The 18,770-nt window shown below is 36.1% G+C and overlaps 1 protein-coding gene across 2 annotated transcripts in view; it reads right to left on the reverse strand.

The window, feature by feature from the left end:
• The window catches only part of Pat1 (Protein interacting with APP tail-1), a 246,621-nt gene that overhangs the window by 106,889 nt on the left and 120,962 nt on the right, over window positions 1-18,770 (reverse strand). For both annotated transcript variants that reach the window (XM_090387853.1, XM_090387854.1), the window contains 2 exons: window positions 15,730-15,786; window positions 2,457-2,489 (listed from right to left, as the gene is read on the reverse strand). In XM_090387853.1, coding sequence (XP_090243979.1) covers window positions 2,457-2,489; window positions 15,730-15,786 — 90 coding nt within the window. The remainder of the gene's footprint in view (window positions 1-2,456; window positions 2,490-15,729; window positions 15,787-18,770) is intronic.

An 18,770-nucleotide genomic window follows, 5' to 3' on the forward strand; every position in this document is an offset into this window, starting at 1 on the left:
TCTGATTGAGGTGTATAAGGAGTCTCCAGATGCTGCAATTTGCAGAACTTAAGCCTTTCTTCATAAGAGCACCCCCCCCTCGTCCCCCTCACCAATCTTGTTGCCCTTCTCTGTACTCGCTCAAGCACTACATCCTTCCTAAAATGAGGTCTCCAGAACTGCAGTACTCAAGGTGTGGCCTGACTATTTGCTTATACAAAGGGATAATCACCTTTTCCCTACTAGCAAAATTACTGTATATCATCGACAATACCCAATGACTTGCTCTAGCAGCCTGTCTGCACTGCTCAGAAAACTTCAAATCTGACTGCACAATTACTCCCAGGTCTTTTTCATTTTTTACCACCCTAAGTGTAGTAACCACACACTTAGTACATTTCTCAGGGATTACTTCTACCCATATGCAGTACTTTGCATTTGTCAATGTTAAACTTCAGTTGCCACTTCTCAGTCCATCTGCCCAAATTTTTATAGATCCTGTTGCAGTAGCAAACTGCTATTACTGTCATTAATAACCCTGCCAACTTTGTATCATCTGCATAAAGCCTGATATACCTTCATCAATATCATTGATAAAACCCCGGGTGCTCACATCTGGTGAGTATGGGCTTGGCGCACCCAGGGTCCTGAGCCGGATATCATCATTCTTCTCTTTCCTGGTGATTCCTTTCTACCACTCTCTCTCTCTCTCTCTCTCTCTCTCTCTCTCTCTCTCTCTCTCTCTCTCTCTCAGGGTAACTCGGGATTTTTGTTTTTTTTTGGCTGGTGCAGCATAAGCCTCAGGCTTCCTTGCACCATATAGCTAATAATAATAATAATAAAAATATACAAAACAACAGTGAGCTCAACACTGAACCCCGGGGGACTCAGCTAATAATATTAGTCCATGAAGAGCAGCGTCCATTGATTACCACTCTTTTATCCATTGTAGAAACTTGCCCTTAATACCATAGTCTCCAATTTGCACAGTAGTCTTAGATGAGCAACAGTATCAAAAGCTTTCTTGAAATTAAAGTATATGATATCAAAATTATTTTTTGCATCCAGTTTATTTGTAACCACATCATAGTATCCAATCAAATTTGTCAGACAAGCCTTTTGCGTAACAAACTCATGCTGTGTCTGAATTATTACTGCAGTCTTGTCTAGATGAGCCTGCAATGCTTCTTTAACCAGTGACTCCATTATTTTCCACAGAACAGAAGTTTAACTAACAGGTCTGTATGGAGGCCGTGTACAGGTTCCGGTGCTTCTTGTAGGCTTGCTCTATAACTGTGCATCAATGGTTAATTACTTCTTGCATCATTTCTGCTGTTCAGCCATGATGTTCTGGTTAGGATCTTGTACACCTTGTGACATCATTTGGGCGAACTGCTCTGTTAGTGGTGCTTTTGTGGGCAAGTGAGTTTCTTGTACCAGTCGCTGTGGATGTTATCTATTGTGGTACGCCAGTTGTGGGACTTCCTGATCGACCATTGTATTTCTTCCTCCCAAATCTCCCATTCTCTCTCTCATCTCTTGCATGTCCTTGGCTTTTTTCCATTCTTTTTCTATTCATGGTGCTGGGCTATTGTCTTTATTCACGTCTTCATACGGCACCCCAGAACTCCTCGATCGTCTTCTGCTCGAGTGATCCATTTTCGTATTTCCCGTCTTGTCTCGTGTAGAAGGCTCTTTGGTTTTCATTGAAAATTCGGTTATTTTCCTCTGGAACTTATCTTTTTATCAGCATAGTCTCTTGCTGAGCGCGAGGAGGTTCTGCTTCAGCATGTCTAAGTATTCTCCCATTCTCTGATTTTTGGTCTTGTGTTTGCTGTGGATGTTGTCTCTTGAGAGTGCTCTTCACTTTTCCAATTCTGATGATGAATTCTGATGGGATCCTTCCACTTGTTCAGATTATGAACCTAAGGGGGCATAAATTCAAATTAAGAAAAGACAGATGTAGATTCCATCACCACCCTATGTGCCATATTTACTTTTAACCTCGACAATTTCTTTTCCACTTTCCTCTCAGTTATCACAAAATCATTCAGCTCCTAGTTATATGTTGGTATATCTCTCGAATATGCCCTTCCATGAACACTTCATGTGTGATTGCAGATATATGTTAAATTTTCATTAATTTAATATTATACCTACAATAACATTATAATTACAATAAAATATAAACGAAAATAAATAAAATTTGAAAGTGCCATCCCTGTCATAAAGGAAATACTAATGAAAAGTGGTACTCTCATAACAGTGTTACAAAATCCTGACTTGAAATTGCCCTAAGAACCAATAACATCCAAAAATTAAGTTTATAACTCTAAAGTATACTGATAAAAATTCATACAAAGTAGATATGGCAATAAATGTCAATTAATGGCATTTAAAATTCCAACTAAAGGTATTCAAAATTTAAATAAATTAATAAAATTTTATAAACCTCTGTCAATTAAAATGATTCCCACCTTTGCAGCATGACGTAGAACATCTACAATTATCTGAAAGAAAATAGGAATAACATTATGATTTCAGGTTCAATATTAACATTAAAAAATCAATTTACAATTAACAAATTAACATATCAATTGTACAATTTTATAGTACAATATCCACTCTACAAGAAAGACAGGATGTGATTATTTTTGTAATTTAATTTTCCCAACTGCTTCTCTTTTCATTTCTACTCTTTCACTTAGTCCATGAAAGGCCTAAGAGGGCCGAGAATTTATATCACTTAAGTACATATTACACATGAAGTGTGGCAATAAAGTTTCAGACTGGTAAAAAAAAAAAAAAAAAAAACTGAAATTTTATTTTTATTCAAATCAATTGCCCCTGACTGAATACATTTATTACATTGTTTTATAGTTTCTGAAAAGAGTTGAAGGCATACAAAGAGCGATGTTCAGTTTAGTTTTTCTTTATGTCCTGAACATCCTAAAATCTCTTTCCTTTTAGGGCAGCTTTCACCTCAGGAAACCGGAATAAGTCCGCTGGTGTTAAATCAGGAGAGCAGGGTGGATGGTCAATCTGTACAATGCCATGTTTCATCAGCAATAGCTCCTCAATAAGTGCAGAACTCGGTAGGGGTATTGTCATGTAATAAGAACCAGCTGCTTTCCTCTTGAAATTGCAGTACCCAGGAAATACATTTCAGTAGTTTTGAATCACCTACCTAGTAGGTGATTCAAAAAAAAAAAAAAACAGGGACAGCATCACCTTAATCTTGGAATTCTGTGAACAAAAAGTTTCAGTGATGATTTTGAAGTTCACTGCATGCTCTGACGTTTTGTCTCTGGGTCATAGTGAAAAACAATACTCATCTCTAACGACAACACAGTTATGTAAATTAGGATTGTCTTTAAAAGGCACCAGCGAGGTGATCTGATAGAGGTGTATAAAGCCTTGAATGGTTTAAGCATGCTCAATGCTGATGGGATTCTTCCTCTAGCTCAGAAAAATCACCTGAGAGGGCATAAATTCAAATTGAGGAAAGACAGATGTAGGATAGACGTGCGGAAATTTGCCTTTAGCCAGCAGGTGGTTGGTTGGTGGAACAGACTTCCATCCCTTGTGGTGGAGGTTGATAGCCTAAATAAGTTTAAGGCTCAGCTGGACAGGTATTTTGAACAGAGGGGTGAAGTGGAAGTGGGTTTTTTTTTTTTTTTTTTTGGCTGATGCTGCATAAGCTTGCTTTCTTGCATCAAATGCCTCTACTAATGCTAATGCTAAAGTAGTAATATCAATCATCAATGAAAAATTTCAGTCCATTATGAAGCACTGATTCAATATCTTCACACTCACTTGCTTATTTCAAATTGTATTGTGTTTTAAATAAATTTTGTTGCAGTTATAACTTCTTTCAAGGTTAGAAACCAATAGAACAAAGTCTGGATGAAGTCTTCACATGACAGCCTTCACTGTTTTTGCTCATTCATGAGGCTGTGTGACAAATTTTGCACAGACCTTCCTTTGCCCTAAATCTACATGTAGAATTTGACAAATTTGACTCTCAGAATGATGGCTGATGACTTATCCAAGTCATCAGCCATCATTCTGAGAGTATAAATGACAATCCTAAACAATTTCCTAAACTTTTCCAAATTTTTCCAAAAACAATTTCCTAAACTTTTGCAAATAAATTTGATGAATTTGAGGTATTGCTCAAAACATCAAAGGCAGATATTGTTGGGATATCAGAGACGTGGTGTCACACAGATATAAGTAATGCGGAACTGGAATTTGGGGAATACAATGTGTATAGAAAGGATAGACAGGACAGGAGGGGAGGAGGGGTTATGCTATTAATTAAGAAACACATAAAGTCCAAGGAAGTGAAGCCAGTCGACATCGATGGACAGGGCAGTGCCGAATCAGTTTGGTGTGACATAAGCATAGGGAAATCAAAATTGAGAGTAGGAGTGTGCTATAGGCCTAATGACTCTGATGAGTATAATAAGATATTGTACAGGGAAATAGAGTGGGCCAGTAAATCAGAGAGTCTTATAATGGGGGATTTTAATTTCCCAGATATTGACTGGAATTTGTGGGTTGGTCACTCGCACACTAGCAAGGCTTTTGTGGATTTATTGGATGATTGTTTTCTACACCAGCATGTTCGTGAGGCAACAAGAGGGAGCAATACTCTTGATCTGATTATCAGTAGTGACTCTTCATGCATTAAGAACCTGCAGATAAATGAACCACTAGGTGGCAGTGATCACAGTGTGTTGAAGTGGGATTTACTCAAGGAGGTAACTACCATCAGAGGTAAAGGGAAGGGTTTTTGTTTTCGTAAAGGCGACTATGATGGTCTGAGACAGTATTTAAATTCTATACAGTGGGACCAACTGATGATGTTACCAACAGCAAACTCAAAATGGGAAGCATTCAAGGAACTAATCTTGGAGGCTACCAGGCTTTACATACCAACTAAGAAATATTGTTCAAGGTTTAGGCCTAAATGGTTGTCAGATGAACTAATGAGACATGTGGCAGAGAAGAAAAATGCATGGGATACATATAAATTAATGGGTGACATGGAAGCCTATGATAGATATAAGTTGGTCTGTAACCAAGTCACAAAGGAGATTAGGCAGGCAAAGGCAGACTACGAAAAATCCTTGGCAAAGGATGCAAAGAAAAACAGAAAAGAGTTCTTTACATACTTGAACTCGAGAAGGAAAGGGATGAATCAGATTGGTCCACTGGATATTGATGGTTCAACAGTTGAGGATCCTGCTCAGGTGGCTAACAATCTAAACGAGTACTTTGCATATACATTCACGCATGAGGAGTTATTCAGGAAGGAGAATGATGTAGGTAAAGTAAACATTGGCAGTGAGCTGGATGATTTTGTAATAACTGAGAGGAAAGTGGAGGAGAGATTGTTGAGGATAAACATAAAAAAGGCACCTGGGGTGGATGGGATCTATCCAGTTATATTAAAGGAGGCAGCAAAGGAAGTATGCAAACCCCTAGCCATAATTATGAGAGCTTCTTTGGACTCAGGGGAGGTACCCATAGACTGGAGATGTGCAAATGTAACCCCAATTCACAAAGGAGGATCAAAGGCTGACACAAGTAATTATAGACCTGTTAGTTTAACTTCTGTTCCAGGTAAATTAATGGAGGCACTGGTTAAAGAAGCACTGCAGGATCATCTAGACAAGAATTCAGTTATAGCTCAGACGCAGCATGGTTTTGTTAAGGGCAGGTCTTGCCTGACCAATTTGATTGGATACTATGATGTAGTCACAAAAGAACTGGATGCAGGGAATAACTTTGATATTATATATTTATTTGGATCTTAGAAAGGCTTTTGATACTGTTGCACATGGAAGACTGCTGCACAAATTGGAGCAGTGTGGCATTGGAGGCAAATTGCTGCTATGGATAAGGGGATGGTTGAGTGGCAGAAGACAGAGAGTGGTAATCAATGGACACTGCTCAACGTGGACTAATGTTATTAGTGGAGTTCCTCAAGGTTCAGTGTTGGGTCAGTTGTTGTTTTCGGTGTTTATGAATGATATTGATGATGGGATATCAAGTTTAATGTCCAAGTTTGCAGATGATACAAAGGTTGGCAGGGTCGTCAAGGACACTACTGACGCTATGCTGCTGCAACAGGATCTGGAAAGGTTGAACAGATGGGCTGAGAGGTGGCAAATGAAGTTTAACATTGACAAATGTAAAGTACTGCATATGGGAAACAGTAACCCCAGAGCAACGTATCAACTCTGCGGTACCACACTGACAGTGGTGGAGAATGAAAAGGACCTGGGGGTAATTGTGCAGGCAGATATGAAGTTCTCTGAGCAGTGCAGACGAGCTGCAAGAGTAGCTCATGGTGTCTTGTCAATGATATACAGGAATTTTTCTAGCAGGGATAAGGAGGTGATTATCCCCTTGTATAAGGCAATGGTTAGGCCACATCTTGAGTACTGTATACAGGTCTGGAGGCCTCATTTCAAGAAGGATGTAGAGCTGCTGGAACGGGTACAGAGAAGGGCAACAAGATTAGTAAATGGAACAAAGGGTTGCTCTTACGAAGAAAGGCTTAAGTTTTGCAAATTACAGAGTCTGGAGACTAGGCACCGGCGAGGTGATCTGATAGAGGTGTATAAGGCCTTGAATGGTTTGAGCATGCTCAATGCCAATGGGATTCTTCATCTTTCTCAGAATAATCACCTCAGAGGGCATAAATTCAAATTGAGGAAGGACGGATGTCGGATAGATGTGCGGAAATTTGCCTTTGGCCAGCGGGTGGTTGGTTGGTGGAACCGACTTCCATCACTTGTTGTTGAAGTTGATAGCCTAAACAAATTTAAAGCTCAACTGGACAGGTATTTCGAACGAACGGAGGGGTGAAATGGGAGAGGGTTTTTTTTTTTTTTTTGGGCTGATGCTGAATAAGCTTGCTTTCTTGCATCGTATGCCTCTACTAATGCTAATGCTAAAGTAGTAATATCAATCATCGATGAAAAATTTCAGTCCATTATGAAGCACTGATTCAATATCTTCACACTCACTTGCTTATTTCAAATTGTATTGTGTTTTAAATAAATTTTGTTGCAGTTATAACTTCTTTCAAGGTTAGAAACCAATAGAACAAAGTCTGGATGAAGTCTTCACATGACAGCCTTCACTGTTTTTGCTCATTCATGAGGCTGTGTGACAAATTTTGCACAGACCTTCCTTTGCCCTAAATCTACATGTAGAATTTGACAAATTTGACTCTCAGAATGATGGCTGATGACTTATCCAAGTCATCAGCCATCATTCTGAGAGTATAAATGACAATCTCATGCCACAATTTCCTAAACTTTTGCAACTCTGTCCTCATTTCGAGAGACTGAAACTTCTTCGGTCATCACTAGCATCCTCACATCTGTCTTTGAGTTGTTTATATCATCAAATTTTATATTTTTTCATTGTAAAATTGTGACACTGACCATTAATGCTATTGATGAAACTGGTTGTTACTTTCAACCTGCCTGCCTACTAAAGTATCTCTGTACCACCATCTGTTGGTAGAAGTTTGTGCTTGTTAACTGTAGAGATACTCTTAAATAAAAGGGGTGCAAGAATATTTGCTGATGCTATCAAGGCAGTAATAAGTGGGTTGGAAGCTGCTAGCTGGGGGAATACACAGACTAATAGATCAACTAGAGCTGCGGAGAGAGGTGAAAGTGACCCTTGCACTATTTCTTAATTTACTGCCAGACTGAATAAACAAAAGTTGTAATTTCGCAGATAAAAATAAACTATGGAAACTACTTAAGATGTTATGTGGCATACAAAATTCAAATTTAGTCTAAGAATTATTCCATATGCATAAAATATCTAATATACTCTTTAAGAAGCAAACTGCGTGAGTGTGAATATATTTATTATTTATAGAATGAAATATACAGATTCTGTATCAGATGTATGAATTAAAACAATGTTTGAATAAGTTGGCATATTTTGGTACTGAACTCAATAATTTTAGAAATTTAAATGTAAAAATTAGTCAAGAAACACTTGTTATGATGAACCGAAGGCAAAAAATGAAGAGCAAGATAAACACTGACAAGGAAAAAATTGGGTATACTGAGTTATGCAAACCCATTAGAAAGAGACTCAGAGAGGACATAAGATTTAAAACAAGAAAAGTACAACAAGCATTAAGGGAAAAGAAAGGATTTAAATCAGCAGCCACGAGCAGTAATACAGAAAGACAAATGATACTGAAACTGAAGCGATGGTGTACTTATAAACAGCAGAGAAGGCATAATTCAAATAGCAGAAGACAACTATAGAGAATTATACAAGGAGCGAGGGAATGATGCCAGCAGTGGGGAAGATGGATTGCAAATTAGCAACACATACGACATACCCGATATTCTTCCTGATGAGGTAGAACATGCATTGAAGAAAATGAAGAATCAGAAAGCCCCGGGGGAAGATGAAGTTACCGTAGAGTTGTTAAAATTGGGAGGAACAGACATAACACAAAAACTGGCAAGGCTCTTCACAAAGTGCATTAGAAAAGGTGTGACACCTAAGCAGTGGAATAATGCAATCATAGTTTTGCTGCATAAGAAAGGAGAAAAATCAGAAATTGGAAATTATAGACCAATTAGCTTGTTATCCCACATCTACAAGTTGTTCACAAGGGTCATTACTAACAGATTAGAAAGAATACTCAATGAGAATCAACCGGAAGAGCAAGCTGGCTTTAGGACAGGATTCTCAACTATGGATCACCTTCACGTAATATCACAGCTAATGGAGAAAGCAAATGAATATAAAACAGCATTATGCCTGGCATTTGTGGATTATGAAAAGGCATTTGACTCCATACAGCATAAGGCAATGTTTCGGGCACTGGAAAGACAAGGCATAGATACTCCATATATTATGATTTTGAAGAAAATATATGAGAGTGCTACATCCTTTATTAGACTAGACAAAGACAGTAGCAAATTTAAAATCGAGAAAGGAGTTCAACAAGGAGACACAATATCTCCGAAGCTGTTTACTGCTGCCCTTGAGGAAGCTTTCAGAAGATTAGACTGGTCGCAGAAAGAAGTCAATGTGAACGGAGAATACCTAAACCATTTACGATTTGCAGATGACATTGTGGTCATAAGCCACAATCCCAAAGAATTAGAGGAAAATCTTAATCAGTTATGCACAGTTGGTAAGGATTTTGGACTAAAGATGAATATGGCTAAAACAAAAGTAATGATGAACAAGTATGCCACAGAAAGAGAAATAATGATTGGAGGAGCAGTAATTGAAAAGGTGGAGTCATATACTTATCTGGGACAAGTTATTAGCTGTAATGATAAATGGCTGGATGTCAAGAGAAGAATAAATTTTGGATGGATAGCATTCAGGAAATATAGTCACATACTGAAGAGCAATATCCCAGTTTGAAAAGTAAAATAATGAAACAATGTATACTCCCCACCATGACTTATGGAAGTGAAACTTGGGCACTCACCAAAAGAATGGAAGAGAAGCTGAGAACTATACAGTGAAGAATGGAATGAATTATATTGGGAATCAGACTGTTAGATAAGAAGAGAAACTCAAGTAAAGGACATTCTTATCAAAACTAAAGAACTAAAATGATCTTGGGCAGGACACATAGCTCGAAGACACGATGACAGATGGACTAAGAAAATAACAGAATGGTACCCAAGAGGAGCTAGAAGAAAACCTGGAAGACAGAGGCGGAGATGGATAGATGAAATTCATGAGTTTGTGGGTAGTAAATGGATGGCCAGTGCTCAAAACAGAAGGAACTGGAAAGTTGCTGGAGAGGCCTTCATCCTGCAGTGGATTGAAAATGGCTGATGATGATGTATCTACTTTTAATAACAATATTGTATTACCCAATATGCATTTAATAAGATTTAAATCACTTAAGCTTACTTAATTTTTAATGAATATTGGATAATACAATAAGGCATAATTTTAACATGCAGTAAACTCAAAGAAGCAAAAAAAAAAAAAAGTTTTCAAAATGATAAACCAACATCTCTTACTGTTAAATCCTTAGTGAGTTGCCTAGCACTTTTGAATAAGCAACCCTTCCTGAATTCCTAAATTATTCTCAGTAGAGTACCACAAAACAGATAACACAATTTTGGGGATTCCCTCTTCATTAGGTAAGTAGGCATTCTTAGTGAAGAGTAGGCAAACCAAGCCACAATATTTTTGCAATATAAGGGGTTCCATAGGATTACACAAAAACAAAAGCTATAAAAGTTGGGGGGGGGGGGAGGGAGAGAGAGAGAGAGAGAGAGAGAGAGAGAGAGAGAGAAGGAAAAATTCAGAGTATAACTAAATAGGCAAAGTTGCAGCAAGTTAGTAATTTTGTTTATCAAGGAAAGTCTTTAATGATGATGGAAGATTAGACATACATAAAAACATACATTAAGAATTTGCAGATAAAGGAACCACTAGGTAACAGTGATCACAGTGTATTGATGTGGGATTTACTCAAAGAGGTAACTACCATCAAAGGTAAAGGGAAAGGTTTTTGCTTTTGTAAAGGTGACTACAGTGGTGTCATACAGTTTTTAAATTGTGTACACTGCGACCAATTGATGATACTAATGATGAATTCAAAATGGGAAGCCTTTGGGGACTTCATCTTGGAGGCTACTAGGCTTTTCATACCAACTAAGACATACTGTTCAAAGTTTAGGCCTAAATGGATGTCAGATAAACTGATGAGGCTCATGGCAGAGAAGAAAAATGCATGGGATGCACATAAATTGTCAGGCGACACAGAAGCCTATGGTAAATACAAGCTAGTCTGTAAAAAGTCACAAAGGAGGTTAGGCAGGTGAAGGCAGATTATGAGAAATCTTTGGCAAAGGATGCAAAGAAAAACAGAAAGAGTTCTTTACTTATGTAAACTCTAGAAGGAAAGAAATGAATCAGATTGGTCCACTTGATGTTGGTGGTTGAACTGTTGATGATCCTGTTCAGACAGCTGACAAACAATGAGTATTTTGCATCTACATTCACACATGAGGAGTTATTCAAGGAGGGGAATGACAGGAGTTTATCAAACTCTAACAGGGAGCTAACTGTTGAAGACAAACATAAGAAAGGCAGCAAAGGAAGTAAGCAAACCCTTAGCCATAATTATAAGAGTTTCCTTGGACTCAGGGGAAGTACCCATGGACTGGAGATGTGCAGATGTGATCCCAATTCACAAAGAAGGATCAAAGGGTGCCACAAGTAATTACAGACCTGTTAATTTAACTTCTGTCCAGGGGAAATTAATGGAGTCCCTGGTTAAAGAAGCACTGCAGGATCATCTAGACAAGACTTCAGTTACAGCTCGAACACAGCATAGGTTTGTTAAGGGGAAGTCTTGTCTGATCGATTTGATTGGATACTATGATGTGATCACAAAGGAACTGGATGCAAAGAATAATTTTGTTATTATATATTTGGATCTTAGAAAGGCTTTTGATACTGTTGCACATTGAAGGCTGCTGCACAAATTGGAGCAGTGTGGCATTGGAGACAAATTGCTGCTATGGTTTAAGGAATGGTTGAGTAGGAGGAGACAGAGTGGTAATCAATGGATACTGCACATTGTGGACTAATGTTATTAGTGGAGTCCAATGTTATTAATTGGTTAAGTAAAGCCTAGCAGCTTCGAAGGTTAATTCTTAGAATGCCTCCCATTTTGAGTTTGCTGTTGGTAACATCATACTGTCTCAGACCACCATAGTCGCCTTTACGAAAGCAAAAACTCTTCCCTTTACCCCTGATGGTAGTTACCTGTTTGAGTAAATCCCACTTGAGCACACTGTGATCACTGACACCTAGTGGTTCCATTATCTGCAGATTCTTAATGCATGAAGAATCACTACAGATAATCAGATCAAGAGTATTACTCCCTCTAGTTGCCTCGCGAACATGCTGATGTAGAAAACAATCATCCAATAAATCCACAAAAGCCTTGCTAGTGTGAGTGACCAACCCACAAATTCCATTGAATATCAGGGAAATTAAAATTTCTCCATTATAAGACTCAATGGTTTACTGGCCCACTCTATTTCCCTGTACAGTTTTTTTATTATACTCATCAGAGTCATGAGGCCTATAACACACTCCAAATCTCAATTTTGATCTCCCAGTGCTTATGTTACACCAAACTGACTCGAAACTGCACTGTCCAGCGATGTCAACTGGCTGCACTTCCTTGGATTTTATGTGTTTCTTAACTAATAGCATAACCCCTCCTCCCTTCCTATCCTGTCTATCCTTCCTGTACACATTGTACTTCCCAAATTCCAGTTCTGCATTCGTTATATCTGTGTGACACCACGTTTCTGATATCCCAACAATATCTGCCTTTGATGATTTGACCAACACCTCAAATTCATCAAATTTATTTACCAAACTCCTAGCATTGGTGCATACGCAAGTATACATGCACCTGTTCCTATTCTTAGCTACCCTAACACAACCCATGTACTTACTTGTACTGCAATGACTCCCAGCAGTCTCTGAAATACCCTGCATCTTTTTTTCCAAGCTGCTGCTCATTCCAATAGAAGCAGTGCAAGAATCAATTTCACCTCTGCCAGTGGCTACTGTTAATCTATTAGTCCTTGTCCCCAAGCTAGCAGTTTTCTGACCCACCTAACACTGCCTCGATAGCATCAGCAAATATTCTTGCACCCTTTCTATTTAAGTGTATCCCATCCCTGTAGAAGCAGTCTCTCCTGTTAACAAGTACAGTCCAGGCTGAAAAAAATTCTACCCCTTAAGCCTTGCACAATCTTTTCAGGGGCGAATTGATCGGCAAGACTCATCATATACTCCCTTCTATCGTGTCTGGGCAGAATTGCAGATGTATAATGATTGAGGTGTATAAATCCTTGAATGGTTTGAGCAGGCTTAATGCTGACGGGATACTTCGCTTGCTCAGACTAAGAACCTGAGGGGGCATAGATTTAAATTGAGGAAAGACAGTGTAGATTAGCTGTGCGGAAGTTGCCTTTAGCCAGTGTAATTGATTGCTGGAACAGACTTCTATCTGTTGTGGAAGATGATGCTTAAATAAATTTAAGGCTGAACTAAAGAAACATCTGGAGTGACTGGATTGACGAAATGGGTTTTTTTTTTTGGCTGCTGCAGTATAAGCTTGCTTTCATGCATCATATGCCTCAACTAATGCTAATGCTAATAAACAACAAAAGAATTAAAGCAATAAGTGTAGAACACTAGTTAAACAAAAAAAATTCATTTGAAGCAAAAGAGAAATTAGCCAAAAGCAAAATTAGCTGCCTGTAACATTTGTTTTTATGCCTATTCTAATTCAATCTACAAACCTGGGAGTTGGGTAAGAAATAAGGAATTGATTAATAAGGAATTACAATCTTGGATAATGAGTTTTCAAAAAAAGGGGGGGGGGGGAAACTAATAGATGAAAATTGTGGCATTAATATATTACAAATGAGGAAAATTGTGGCATTAATATATTACAAATGAGGAAAATTGTGGCATTAATATATTACAAATGAGGAAAAATCTTGAGGTAACAAATATACAATCAAAGATAAGGGAAGCAAATCTAAAATAGTATGGGCACATAGCATGAATGGGAAAAGGGAGAATTAGCTAAACAGACATTTGATACAAAAACGAAAGGTAACAAGGAGTAAAAGTAGATCAAAAGGAAGATGAATTGATGGTGTCAGGGAAGCATGAGAGAAAATGGAGTGGTGGCTTATTTTGGCTAATGCTAAAGATGTAACAAGAAATAACATAACATGGAGAAAAATAACGAGCAGAACACTCAATATCCAGAAGGATTGATGTGTGTCATCACAGTGACCTGTAAAAATTCAGTGTAATTTGTATGATAAACATGACAGTGACAACTGTAAAAATTACTGGTATTGTAGAACATCCATCTATAATTTAAGAACTTTATAGGTTCTTTATAGAACTTTAGGAGGCCTATATACATTGATAGGCAGTAATTAATACTTATTTATTTAGGTTTTATTTCATGCTTTTATTTATTTAAAGACTTTTTACAATAATGATGTAATAATATTATAATAATGCTTATCACAGGTTACAGTAAAATTGTTTAGTTATAAAATATTAAATAAAATATAATTTTGAATTGTGTGACATTCGGGTTAATCATTAGTATACAATATCTGATAACATATATATAAACACAGACACACATGCCTGTAATATAATGTTAAGTAATTTTAGGATACAATTATACAATGAAGAAGGATAACAAATAATACTAATAGCCACAGTACATCATCTTTTCAAGAAGCCACAGAATAGCAGTGGTTGATGAAAGCATAAAGTATTCTGATTACCAAAAATGATAATATTCTCCTTTTAATTATGTTATGAGTATTCAGTGCAAAATTCCTGTAATATAATTAAATCCAACAGATTTACAATTCTGGAAATTGGATTAAATGCAACTATTTTGCCTAAAATTCTATGTACAATATAAGTAAATTGAAATTATTGCAGCTGAAATGAGTGAATACAGCTCATGATATATACTAGTAGAACCAAACTTCTCACAATTCCAAAAAAATAGCATCAGTAGCAAAATTTTAATCAACTTACTATGATTTAGATTCTTTTTGTCTTTATAACTTTGGTTGTAATAAGAGGCTGATTCCAATAACCAGTAAAGCTGTTGAGTAGTCTGCTATAGTCACATAATAAAAGTATACCTAATAATTTACCATATTTAGAATGAATGTTTAAACCAGTAAATGGTGAAGAATAACTGCTTAAATCATTAAAGATTAATTGCTTAAACCATGGTGACAAAAGTGTAATTCAAATATGTAAATTCAGTTGTGGTGCACTACTGTTTAACAGAGTAGCAATTTTCTTCCTTCTCATTGCAAAGGAATTATGTAGTCTTTAAAACTTAGTGCTACTATAAAATCATTTATACTGTTGTACTCAACAGGTAGGTCACTGTTTTAAAAGACCACATGTAAAAGAGTTTTTGCCCAGAAGTGGAATTGGTCAAAGAACACTCTTCTTCAAGTAAAGTTTCTTTTCATGATATCTAAAAACATGGGCAGATTATCATCATCATCCTATTTTCTCTCCCATATGGCTGTAATGGGCCTGTTGCCTGTGCAGAACTCGATACAGCTACATCACTTCTCACCCCTAGTCATATCCTTTAACCCACAATACCCATCAGCCTCTTATCAAATGATCAACCTTTCTGATTCTGCTTTTATCACTATCTCTTTCCCATCAGCTTCCCTACAATTACATACATCCCTTAACCCCCCTCCCCATTAGTACAAGTCCAATTCAATTTTTATTTCTTTTCCTCATAAGACACTTTCTCCTGCCCTCCTCAATACATCCTCATTTTTAATCCTATCTGTCAATTTTGATCATTTCAGCATCCTCATCCTAGCTACATCTCAAACGCTTCAATTGTTCTAATATCTCCCTTTAGAACCATGAATCATCCTCATAAGCCATGACATGCAATACAAAACATTTAATTAGCCCATTCTTACATTAGTGAACAAAATGTGTGGCAAAATAGATGAATTTATTAGGATATTTTTAACTTTATAAAATTAATTGTAATAAGTAGCTGATTCTAATAGCCAGCAAACTTATTAATGGGTCTTACTTACAGCCTAAATTTTTTTTAAATTCTAGTTTACATTTGTAGAATGCACTTACTTTACAAGGTAAACAAGACTTTAACTCCTTCAGTGCTTCTAAACTCCAATTATATGCCTGTAAATAAATCCAGTTGAAAATTATTGCAAATTCCGAGTAGGATATTCAAATAATTATGTTAAAAAAAAAAAAATTTAAATAAAGTTATATCTTTCAATTCAGTTTTTGTTTCTAAATCTTTGCCTTATCAACAATATGAGGGGGGATGCATTTTCCAAAGATCTATATATGCAAAAGGTTTCGAAAAGTCATTTTACTATTGGCATCCATGATATAAAAGTTCCTAAAAACCTTAAGTGTTTGTTCCTTAAACTATGAACTGAATTAATCATTTATCATAGAGATCAAATTGATGTAAAACTTGGGATTTATCAACTTCTGCTAAAAATTAAAGATAGATGATAACAGCAAACAAAGTAAATACTAATGAAATGTGAAGGATCTAAGGAACATTTATATACTTTTATTTATAATCAAGATAATTTATAACCTTTGCAACGAAGGCAAATATCTTTTCCTACCTTCACAGAATCACTTTACCTTATTTACTAGCCTGTATTATTCAACATCCACTGATTCTCCAATAAGATGGCATTATACTTTATTTTTAAATATTTGCACCAACTTCTCTTTTGGGAAATGTTATTTATCTGAAAGTAGTATAACATTACGGAAAACCTCCCTGTATTTTAAATAATTCTGTAAAACTGAAACAGAATATGATAACCCAAATTCTGTTTCAGTTTGTTGCATCAGATCTATGGCTGGCAAAGCATGCCTTCTGCTCATGCTGGCTGCCTGGATCTCAACACCTTCACATTTTAATAAAATAAGTTCTGACATCGTTAGAAGAAAAAAGATTAAACTAATGGCATTCTCCCATCCTAAGTATTCCTCTTAATTTTCCTCCCAATAGCTTTATCCTTAAGCTATTCACACTGTGAAAGCTTTGTTTTATTATATAAATGCAGTGACAGCCATAGAAATCCCATCACTGTACATTTTTCTCTCAAAACACGCATTACAATTGAATTGCTACTATAGCCTAAAATTTGTTATACAATGATATAAAATGTTCATGCATTTTATTGATAAGAAAATAAATTACAGAAAAAAACTATTTAGGTGTATTTATAAATAATCACAGAAAAAAAAAATGAATGCAGGCTGTATGAATATGCTTTCATTGTAACCAATGTTTCAAAATTAACATTATGTAATGTGATAGGAAAAAGTATACCAGCAGCATACAAATATGACTGTAACACTTTAGTTTTCTATAACAGGTATTAGTATTTTGTTGGCCCACCACAAGCCTTAATTACCACCCTGCACCTGTCTGGCATGGAGCGCATCAGATTCTTGATATAATTATTACTTAGTTCATTATTAATGTCTAAGTTCTAGACATGAATAATGGCTCCTTGCAATGTTCTTTCACTTGATAGCTTTTCAGCAGCAATTTTCTGTCACATAACATTCAAAAGTTTTGAATCAGATTGATTCAAATTAGGATGTTGCAGTCTTGCATGAGCTTCACCTAACATTAAAAAATAAATGTTAAAACAAGTTAAAATTAGCATACTATAAATTGTATTAAATGATTATGTAATGCTGTATTAACCATACATACAGCATGGCAAACCGCAGTCATATTGGAAAACACAATTTTATGTTCCTTGAAAGAAATCTCTGATGGTGAGCTAAATGGTCTCTCTTGAAATTTTTGTGCAGTAGTCACCATTAACAATACCATTTAGAAAACATATTTTGCCCATTCTTTTGTTTGTCATGCATCCCAAACCATCTGGCCCAACTGAAACTTTGCTGTTGATAGAATACAGTCAGGGTGATAAGCTTCATCAAACCTATACAGAATGTAGCATTTACCATCCGATCTGTGGTGGTTAAATTTGGATATTACAGATCTCAGATATTACAGATTTACACTCAGATCATTACAGATCTCAACTGTCCAATCAGAATGTTCTTTAACCCAGGTTAGTTTTTTTTTTTTTCTCCTCATTGATTTCCTCAATAAGGGCTTTTTACAAGATTAATATGCTTTCAGACCACTCATAAGTCTTCGTCAGACAGTTCTTTCTATCATATACATTTACCCCAGCATGTTTCTTCCACACAGATTTTAGGTCTGTGGAAATTGGATGACAATCAGAGGCATAGTAGTTCCAAAGAGTGGAGCACTCTGTCCTATGCTCCAGTATTTTTTCCATTTCAGTCCAGTTCTTTTTTTTTTTTAACATCTCTGTTCTCATGTTTCTATTTAAGTAACCTTGGCACAGTATACTGGTTACAGCCAAATTATGCAGATATATGTTGAGTAGAAAATACCCCCTATCAAGAGCAAAAATTACACTTTTCTTCCTTTGAGTTAATTGAGTGTATGAACAGGAAGCCATTTATTCACTCAGTAACTCAGCTATTCATATCACTGCTGAACAGGAAGAGCAGACAGACTACAAAAGTGGATGCTTTATAAAAAGAAATATGATCAATACTACTCAAAACATTAAAGAATGATGAGGCAATATCACACTAGTTTTACAGGATAATGTAACGGTGTCTTGAGATCACATAATTTTACTATAGAGGGAGCTATTAGGAAAATATTAAACTTTAAGAGTGATGCAATTTATGTGACTGCCACTGTATATATTTGGGCTGTCCTGTTAAGTTAAAATTATACATTATTAATATCATTTATTCCAAGCAGTTATAAATAATATATAATATTATTTGCAGCTTACCACCACCACAAATGATTTGCCAATCATTTAAGTTAACATAACTGCTTCATTATTCCTATATTAAATAAACTTCACACCAACCAGTACTTGAAAATATTTTAATACTGTAACAAAACACTGTATTTACAATAAAATAATTAAAACTAGTTTAAAATATTTAAAATATATAAATAAAAACAATTAAAATATGACTTAAAACAGATATTAAAAAAAAAAAAGTTAAAAATTTAAAATATATACCACAACAACTGTAGCTTTCGGAGACGGCAGTCT

The sequence above is a fragment of the Mastigoproctus giganteus genome, chromosome 13 (genome assembly GCF_048544385.1).
Source record: "Mastigoproctus giganteus isolate SK-2022 chromosome 13, ASM4854438v1, whole genome shotgun sequence".
NCBI classification, from domain to species: domain Eukaryota; kingdom Metazoa; phylum Arthropoda; class Arachnida; order Uropygi; family Thelyphonidae; genus Mastigoproctus; species Mastigoproctus giganteus.